General features: G+C 42.3%; 1 protein-coding gene across 2 annotated transcripts in view; it reads left to right on the top strand.

Annotated features, from left to right (window-relative positions):
• Positions 1-10068, top strand: part of MAP3K15 (mitogen-activated protein kinase kinase kinase 15) — an 86434-nt gene extending 76366 nt beyond the window's left edge. For both annotated transcript variants that reach the window (XM_062600803.1, XM_062600794.1), the window contains exons 20-29: positions 578-761; positions 2730-2907; positions 3625-3799; positions 5552-5737; positions 6479-6584; positions 7327-7537; positions 8469-8581; positions 8775-8872; positions 8976-9052; positions 9573-10068. In XM_062600803.1, the coding sequence (XP_062456787.1) occupies positions 578-761; positions 2730-2907; positions 3625-3799; positions 5552-5737; positions 6479-6584; positions 7327-7537; positions 8469-8581; positions 8775-8872; positions 8976-9052; positions 9573-9651 (1407 nt within the window). In that variant the 3' untranslated portion in view covers positions 9652-10068. The remainder of the gene's footprint in view (positions 1-577; positions 762-2729; positions 2908-3624; positions 3800-5551; positions 5738-6478; positions 6585-7326; positions 7538-8468; positions 8582-8774; positions 8873-8975; positions 9053-9572) is intronic.
• The last annotated feature ends 26 nt before the right edge of the window (positions 10069-10094 follow it).

Here is a 10094-nt window from a genome sequence, read left to right on the forward strand (position 1 = left end):
AAATAACACTGAAATGCAATGAAAGGTGCCTGGCCTGAGTGCTAAAGGTGGCGACAAGGTCTGGCAAGGTCATCGTGAGCATTTGTACGAGGAAATTTGGCAGCAGCAGGAGCAAAGCAGGTGCAGGCCCCGGGCAGGGAGGCAGCCAGCACTAGAGAGGGAAGCCGTGCCCCCTCCTTGGCACGGCGGTGCTGGGGGAGGTCAGCGACCGAGAGATACGGTGTTGGGCAGGGAGGTGGAAGACTAGGAACAGCAGGAGGGATTTGTGGCTAGTAGGAGAAGCAGCATTTGAAGCACTTGATGCAGACAATGTCCAGACCCTGTGACTGTACAAAGGTAGAAGGTTGGATGCATCCATGCGTTAGCATTGTTTCACCACGTGGGCATTCGTGCCATGTCTGCAGCAGAACGGAGTAGGATCGGAGCCTTGCTGTCACTTCGCTGCTCCTTTTCCACTTTGCAAATGCAGTCAGTGCAGGCATGACAGATTGTACCAAGAAAGCTTTGGCCCATGGTCTTTTTGCATTTGGTTGGTTAAGTCACATAAAAATAATTTGCATTCATGTTTAACTTGCAGGTTGGGATGTTTAAGATTCATCCTGAAATTCCAGAGTCGCTGTCTGCTGAAGCAAGGGCTTTTATTTTGCTCTGTTTTGAACCTGATCCTGGTAAACGTGTTACAGCATCTGATTTGCTCAGAGACTCCTTTCTGAAGCAAGTAAACAAGGGCAAGAAAAACAGAATTGCATTCAAGCCTTCAGGTAAGGAATTATCAGCCAAATGCAATTCAACACCGTCATTAAGTGTTACATAAAAGGTTGGAATCATTAAGCAATTTCTGTTATTAGGGTTGCTGGATGTGCCAAGAAATCAGCAGGAGCCCAACTGTTGAAAGTACATGTGATTTGTAATTAGTCATATTGAAATTTAACAATTCCTGTAAAAAAGGTATCTTGCTTATTTTGTGCTTTGCTTGCTGAAACCTCCGAACTCTATTCTTCCTCTCCCAAAAGTAAATGCCTTATTTTAGATAAATTAAAGTGAGAAAAATGGCATTCAGTCAAGACTTCCCAAAGAAATTCTGCATTTTAGGTTCACCATTGTATACGCCACAGAGATTTGAGTTTTAGAGCGTAGGTTCTTGACACCTGAAAATGAGTCTTCTTTTATGCTATATCACACTGAGGCCATGTACCTTGGGACTCTCTGTCTCTCTCTCTCTCTCTCTCTCTCTCTCTCTCTCTCTCTCTCTCTCTGTGTGTGTCTCTCTCTCTCTCTCTCGTTCCATCTCGCTTTCTTGCTCAATTGCTCAGTCTCGTGCATTCTCGCTCTCACTTTCTTTTTTTTTTCTTTTAAGTCATGCACACCTGGATTTGTTCAGTATTCAGTTTACCTGGGTCTCCTGGGTGTGCATGGGTGAGCATTTTTAAACACAATGTTTGGCTTGGAAATTCGGCATTTAGGGGCTGAAGATGATGTTTTCTGGGGTGGTTTTGTTTCATTCCCCTAGTGTCGTCTTCCTTCCTGTTCCCTCTTCATCCCCCTCAATAAACTAAATATCTTCTGCTCACATTGGAAATCAGCTGCTTTCTCAGTGATAAGCAAACCTTAGTATTGAACTGCCAAAGAAATCATTAGTATTTGAAGGAGGCTCCCATTTAAAAACAAGCACAACCCCTGGTCTTGTATCTTTTTTCCCTTACTTGTACACCCATGTGCACATACTCGCAATGCAAACTGAATTAAGTTTCCTTTTTGGGGTATTTTTCCCCCTCAGCAGGGAATTTTGGAGGAAAAAAAAGGGGGGGAGGGCTGAAATTCTAAGGGGCAAAAAGTAGCAAAGATTTCATAATGTTTAGCTGATTTTTTTTTTCCGGGGAAATGGGCATCTCCTCTCATCTGGAGGGGCAGCGGGTACAGAGAGCAGCTGCTGTCCCTGCTGTTTGCTGGCTGCCCGGTCCGGCACAGGCGCTGCAGTAACCGCAGAGCTCACGCGGCTCAGCCATGGGTGGCAGCCAGGAGCTGTGGGGAGGCTCTGGCCTCCTGCACCTGCAGCCGCCGCAGTTCGGCTCTCCTGCAGCCTTTTTGGCCTTGGCTGAGGGTTTATTTCAGGCAGCATTAGAAAGGATCTAGCTCGCCTTGTTAGCTGCACTGGGAGCAACGGGTTTTTCATCTACTGCCAGGGTAGCTGCAGTTGTCTTCTGCACCCTCTTGCCTATCCCTCGGCAGATACCTAGGACATTGGAAAAGGAGCAAATTTAGGTCCAACTGCACAATCTGGCAGAGGACCAGGAGGGAGGAAGCTAGTAGCAGGTTGCTTTCTGCTTAGAGGAGTAGCTGTGGTGGAGCAGCTGGTGTTAACCTACTGGATTTGAGAAAGGCTCTGTAAACAGCTGTATAGACAGTGTATGGAGACCAGTACCAAGAAGTGTGTGTGTGTATGGGAGAGGGAGAGAGAAATAATTGGTAATAAAATGTCATTTTCCTACTAGTATCTGTCTACTTTGCTGTCTTTGAGTTTAGCAGTTATCTAACTCATATCTTTTAATGTTTATGTATATAAGGATCTTGACTTCTATTGTTGCTTTCTATCAGCAAGACTACATCTGCCTCAGCTGTTTTACCAAATGAGGTCTTGACATCATCAAAGATGATCACGGGCTGTAATTTTAAGAGCGTCTCCCTTTCCTGCCTAGTTCTGCTACATGTCTTATAATGTTTGTTAACAGATTACAATCGTAATACATCTCTTCCACTGCCGATCCACGGAGAACAGGCTGGCAGTAGCAGCAGTGAGCATGGGTCTGTTTCGCCAGAATCTGACATACAGCATGACATGTTTTTTGAAAGGCCAAAGAGATCTATTTCAGAGATTCAGACAAAGCACCACATTTCCCACTTATTAAGGTAAAGTGTTTGTTTTTGGCTTGACCCCAGTGATGTTTATGTGCATTTAATTCATGTTATTTTTTATCTGAAAGCAATTGTTGCACATAATGAGTAGGTAAGCAGGTGTGTTCAACAGCAAGTGCATTGCATAAATAAGATACCAGCTGGTTTAAGTGTGGTTTATATGTAACTAGTGGATAGCAATTCTTTCTCTTCTGAAGGTTTCCATGTATTTATATACTTTTTTCCAGTGAATAAATGTCAGTTTCCTATTGACTGAATGGATATTGACTCAGGAGTAAGTGCAAGAGTTCCTCCTTTCCAAGTATTCATGAAAAAACTTGGGAAAAGGGCAGCAGAAACATAATTTGCTGATCAGAGAGCACAAAACATTCCCAAATTAATGTGTTACAATATGGTGCTAGAAGAAATGTGTAGTTATCTCAGTCCAGGGTTTTCAGTTTTCCTCCCCAAAACTGAACCAGTGCTGAGTGGCTTTGGTGCCAGTTTTCACCAGGGTGAAAACAGCATGGTGCCCTCAGCTTCAGGGAGGAAGGTCAGTTGAGGATCTGAATTGTCTTCTCTCTCCAAATTGGTGTTTGACAGCCTGGTCAATCTGTTGCTGTTATTTAACCCACTTTCTAACCTCTTAACTATCCCTACTCACTTGTGGCAGTACTGATGTGTTGCTAATGCTGAGGTCTGTCTTTGTGTTTGGCCCTGCTGCTGCCCCAGCGTGCCTGACGAGAGCTTGGTCTTGGAGGACAGGAGCGCGTCTTCTCCTGTGGAGGACAAGGATTCTGGCCTGTTTTTGCTGAGGAAGGACAGCGAACGTCGAGCCATTCTGTATAAGATTCTTAAAGAAGAACAGAATAAAGTTGCTTCAAATTTGCAGGACTGTATTGCACAGGTAATTTCACTTCAGCACTACTTTTCCTGCTTAAAAAAGAAAATTAAAAATCAGGTAGTTGATATCATTCCTTTTCCTGGAGACTAATAAATTAAGGTGCTAATTGTTTTAAATTAGGAGAAATTTACCTTTCTGTAGTTCAAGTTTACACTTGCAGTTGTGTTTGATAGCCTGTGAACTTTTAACTGCTTGGATTGTTCCTTCTGGATATCTTAATCTCTGAAATACGTAACTGTGCAAGACTCTCGCTGTTGCCTGAATAGATAGCAGTTCCTATCTTCTGTCTGCTGCTAAGCTCTTGGTTTTTGCCTTTTTTGGTGGTGTGGTGATCATTTTGCAGGTGGAAGGAGAGGTTGTGGGGTTTTTTTCTTTTTTTTTCCTTTTTCTAAAGGATATAGAAATGGAACACCAGCTAGTAATAGGTCTGGTAAGCAAAGCTAGATAATTCAAAATAGATGTAAACTAGGTACAGAACATTAACCTTTAATAAGCTGAGGCAGATTTCTGCAGAGGGAAGGGTTGACTGTAAAGAGAAGCAAGAAAAAAGCATGTGTCCCATAACTGAGCCGTGGGTGCTGGGAAGGGTTAATCTGTAGCCAAGATGTGCCACACACCAGGAACAGTTGATCATTTAGCCTTTTCTTCCTAGCATCTGCTTATAATGTGCCATTAATATGATGATAGATTTTTACAGAAGGTGGCAGGTGGCGGGGAAAAAAGGGGACCCCTCTGACTGCTGGGGTGAGCCCCAGCTGAGCCCAGCAGCGGGAGTCAGCACAGGGTTTGCTTCTCCCTCTGACTCGCTTCCCGTGTGGGCTGCGTACCAGCACTAGCCACTTGCCTCTGGCCCTGGTGGCTTCTGCTCAGTTTTACCCGCCCCAAAGAAAGAGCCTGCAGCTAAGGCTGGGGAAGGGAGTAGGGGCAAATTTCTGCTCTGCTCTGAACTCAAATTGCAGCATAGCTCATAGTCCTTACAGAGGACTAAAATTTGTGTGAGAGACCTTAGTCAGAACCACGTTTGGAACTGACGTTCTAAATATTTTCCAGGATAAGGAAGGATTATTTAGTAACAGCATGTCCTACCTCAGTCTCCAGATGTTTTGTGGTACCGCTCAAATGTTCTCTGTCATCTCCTCCCCATAATTTCTGTAGTATTTCTCCCTTTGCCTTACACAGATTTGTTGTTCTCACATGTAGTACTTGGGTGGCTCCAACTGTGTTAAGTGTTACGGACTGCAAATCATCAGATGAACCCTTGAGGCCTATCACTATGTAACGTTAGAACTTTTTCTGACTTCTAATAAATATGTGTATAAACATAATGCTTTGCCTAAGGACATCAGATGTCTGCATAATTAGATGTAAGTTCACATTCTGCTTACTGTAAGGATGGCATTTACAAAAACTTGGGTCTCTAGTAGCCCATTCTGCTATTTTTATGGAGGAGTGCTACCCTCTGCAGTACACTGGAGAAATGTATAGATCTTACCTGGAATTTCTTCCCTTTGCGACAGCCACTGTAGCAATAGACTTAACACCTAATTTCCTAAAATAAAACTAATTTAAAAAATATCAGTTAGAAAAAAGTAGACAATAAAAACTCTGAAGAAACAAAACTTGTGATTTCTGTCCATAGCTGTGAAATATATGTGTGCAAAGCTAAAAATTTTAACTGTAAATATACTGTTGCTACTAATTAGTTGTTTATGAATCAGGGATTTACTTAATATGCATTCCTTGTCACTTCTCCAGAGTTCTGAAGAACTGCTACTTTCAGTAACCCACATCAAGCAAATTATTGGGATTTTAAGGGACTTCGTACACTCTCCTGAGCACAGAGTGATGGCTTCTACCATATCCAAGCTGAAAATGGATTTGGACTTTGACAGCACTTCCATCAATCAGATTCAACTGGTGCTGTTTGGGTTTCAGGATGCGGTGAGTTCTCGGCTTACCACAGAGGGAAAGGAATTCTTCCCAGACAAACCTCCCCCCCCAGGTGTTTGTAGCTTTCCTGTTCTTCCTCACACAGTCTGACTTCATCCCTGTACATGCTGAACAGCCATTTGCTGTTTGAGGTCCAACCTCTGTGCCTGTCAGGGAAGGTGGGCAGGTGTGGGCACTATGGAGCAGGTAAGGCCCCAGTGACAGATCATATGGAGGACTAGAAGAGAAAATGTTTGAAGGTCAGGTTTTGCCTGGAGACCATGCGACCACCGATGTTGAAAGTGCTCTTAGGCAAAAAGGAGGACTGAGGTTATCCTGAGCATCAGACAAGCTCTGCCGAGGTGTTGTGCCCCAGCACGTGGGGGCGGACACAGCGCCCACGTGTGCTGGAGACTCAGTGAGTTCCCAGGTGGGCCACGAGGCCAGGTGGTGCCTGAGAGGTTGCCTGTGTGCTAATAGCAAGCGCTAATGTCTGTGCCGGATCCTACATCAATTTCCTGTTCTCTCACTCGTTGTAGTGAAGAGGCAGCTTTCAGTCTGGGTAGAGTTGGAGCGTTGCAGCCCAGAAATGTCAAATCTGTTGATTTGACTTTGAAAGGTGAGAAGGCTTTACTAACTCTTGCAGTTGCTACTGTATAATACTTAGGAAAGAAAATCAATCTTGGTTTTAAGTAATCTAAGGTATAAGCAAATGTCACCTGCTGTTCCTTTGACTAGCTTATTTCTTTATAGGTGAACAAAGTATTAAGGAACCACTTAATAAGGCCCCACTGGATGTTTGCAATGGATAACATCATTCGCCGCGCAGTGCAAGCAGCAGTCACTATTCTCATTCCAGGTAAGTCAAAACAGTTGAACATAATCTGAGGGAAAAGGCTGTTTCTGTGTCAGAGATACAGCAAATGGAGTATTTGTACAGGAACAGGAAGTGTTGTACTGAAGTGTAGACCTTGAGGAGTAATGCTGTATTTGCAGTACAGAAGTGCCTAACGGAATTATTTTGAGTGTGCTTACTGATGGTGAGCCCTTTCAGTTCAAAGTGGCTATGGCTTTCTAATCAAATTGGCCAGATTTTTTTCAGGACTTCAGTAGTTGGAGAAAGATGGAAATTGTTCTTTAGTAGAAAGAGCAGCACATACTGAGAGAAGTGAGGTTAGAAATGCTAACCAGAAAAAAAGGGGAAGCAAGTGTTTTTTTTTTTTTTTTTTTTTTGTTGTTACAGGGTTTCTCATTAGTTTTACTAGCTGTTTTATTATTCATTCACTTTCTACGGCATGACAAGCATCATATTTGTCAAGAGTCTTTCCTTTGTAATCTACAGCTACTACTATTGGTAATTTACAGCAGAGCTACTATAGTGCCACTCATACTTACTTATTGTAGAACTGATGCTGTAAAGTCCATGGGCCATGTACCATAAGACTCTGCTGCTCTCCCACCCTCTATTTTAAGAAAGCATGTTGTAGAAGGAGTCCGCTTTCTCAGCTGAAGCTCTCCCAGGCTCTGGAATAAAGAACAAACTACGCTACCTCCAAAGACAGGTTTGTCCAAAAAAGTCTTACACTGTTTCATTTAATCAGAGCTTCGAGCTCACTTTGAGCCAGCGTCAGAAACTGAAGGTGGGGACAAAGATGCTGAGGAAGCGGAGGACAGCTACCAGCCCACTGAACCAAACGGGACTGAGGATCCAGCCGTTACATCAGGAGTCGGCACCCTCAGTTCTGTGGTGTCGCAGGAGGCTCAGCAACAGCTTAGCGTGGAGTTGGGCAGACTTAAACAAGAGACCTTAAGGTAACAGCCTTCACATAAAAACCTGGCATTTATTTCCAGGGAGTCTTTGAAATGCTCTCAGATGTTTTCTATGGTGTCACATAGATACATAATGTAAACACTCAGTCAGTACAACCACCTCATGTTAAAGCAGAACATGCAGGAATACACATGGATTCTGAATACAATAGCAACACCTGTGTGCCACCTCAGCTACAGCCTTGGGTACAACTTTGTTTCTGTGCAATTTTTTTTTTAAGTGCAGAGTACTGTGTTGAATTTCTGCTGTTAAGAAATCAGGCCCACACAATTCTGGTGATTTCCTTCCTTAGATCCTTGGACGCTGCCTGACCCTGTGGCAGTGTTCTTGAAGATGATCAGTTCTTACAAGTTTTACAAAAATTAAAAGCAGATAGCAGGGACATGAACTTTCTGCTTCCTCCTATGAGAAAGGGCCAGAAGGTCTCTGACCTCATCCACTGGTTAGGCTGCCTAGCACAGGCAGAGCTCAGAAAAGCCCCTTTCCTACTTCTTTTGAGTTAACGTTTTAGGCTGTTACCAGTGTGTTACCATTGGAGGGGCCCATTCTTCCCTACAGAGATGTAAATCTATCATTAGAAAGTCCCTAATACAACTCTGCAGTGTCGTATTGTTCTGTAGCAAATTACAGTATAAAGGCAATAACTCTGCACAGTGAAACTGCACAATAGAAGGCACAGCGCTTACAACACCTTTACGAACTAACTTCCTTCTGCAAAAGTGAAAGCCTTAATGTGGTACCACTAAGCTGAGTCTCACTCAAGCAAAATAAAATTGAAGTCACAGGAGATGTTTGTTATTTAAGAGAGTATCTATCCAGTAACTCTGTTCTTTGGGGGTTGTTAAAAATACTTTGTTTCAGCTAAACTTATTCTCAGTATGGCTGTGTTTGGCCTCTCTCGTATGCTAACAGGCTTTTGGAAAACCTAGTTCAGAAGGAGAAAGAGTATCAGACCCTCTTACGACAATCTTTGGAGCAAAAAATTCAGGACTTGCACTTACTTCAATTAAAACTTAAAGCTGAAGGTAGGAGGAGATATTGTGACCTTTGACAGTTGGGCACAAATGTATCTATCTTTTGATTCTTTAAAGGATGATTTGATTTGATTTGATTCAGGGTGATTTAAGAGACCATCTGTTTTAAGCTTAAATAATCTAAACCCATCACTTCCGTCATGGTTTTGGGGTGGATTAACCTATGTATTTCAATTCTGTTAAGATTCCCAACAGTCTGCAGCAACTCTTAGAGAGAATGCAGACCCAGAGCTCATGAACTGGCTGAAACAACAAGGAGCTGACTTGGATGCCATTAAGAGGGTAAAAAACAAACAAACAAACCACAACACACCTTAAAACAAAGGTCATTGAGAGTTTGGTTTCAAAGTAGTAATCTTAATTTAGGAACAACTTTGTCTTTTAGTTTACTGAAGAGGATTATACTCTCAGTGCTGTCCTTAATGATATCACTAAGGACGATTTGTGGCATCTACAACTACGGTAAGAAAACACTTAAATTAAAAATACTTTTCTGTAAGTTAGTTTTAGAGGATTAGGATATTTAAATGGGCCGGTGATAATTCAGTAGCAACTGCTGTTAACTTCTATCTTTAACTTTTATTAAAGTTTCCCATATCCAAGCTGATACTGCATAACTACACATAGGATGTTTCATGCCATCTGCATTTTGGCATTTTATCAAGGTTGGGAACGAACTATTCAGCTCTACCCTTCAGCACTAAGTAGACAGGCATAAAGAATTTCTTTCCTACCCTGAGGGGGAAAAAAGAAAAATCCTTTCAGTATCATTCGGTTACCTCCTGGCTGACATGAAAGATGTTCTTCTGGCCATAACTTTGAAGGAGTGTAGCATTCAGTGTGTACTGTCACAACTGGTAGTTACTCCTTACGATTTCTAGATATTTACTTCTTGCTCGCGTTAAAATAATGGAGATGAAGAGTTCGGCCTCCCCAGGCTGTCACTGTAGCTACTAATTGTTTTCAATTTTTCTTCATACAGTGGTGGTCTTCTCTGCAGAATTTGGAATGCAATATTAATCCACCGGCAAACATCTAAGACCTCAGAGGCAGAAGGTTAATTCTTTGAAAATGGGAGTAAACAAATGAAGACACATTCCTAAGTTATTACATGTATATATGTATGTATGTATTGTAGCCTTGCAGGTTTTGCGCAATTATATAGCTTATTTGATTATTAGTGTAATGCACAGTGAACAGTAACAGCTTCTAAGGCTTTGTTAATGCACCTGTATTATTTATCACAGCATAACACAGAATTCAAATGCCCAATGCAAATGTAAAGCAATAGCTGAGAAAAAGCTTTTCAGAAAAAGTTACCACCCCTGAACTGGATTTAACATTTTGAAAATTGTAAACTTTATGTGGCACAGTTCTCTCTGATGGTTTGAGCAGGAAGCAATTAAGCTCCAACATGTATGTCACCTATTCATAGACAAATGTATATAGCATTTTACAATAAAGCAGCTGTCACTGAACTACAACGAAAAGCTTGGCGTGATAT

This window comes from Rhea pennata, chromosome 1 (assembly GCF_028389875.1).
Source record: "Rhea pennata isolate bPtePen1 chromosome 1, bPtePen1.pri, whole genome shotgun sequence".
Lineage (NCBI taxonomy): Eukaryota > Metazoa > Chordata > Aves > Rheiformes > Rheidae > Rhea > Rhea pennata.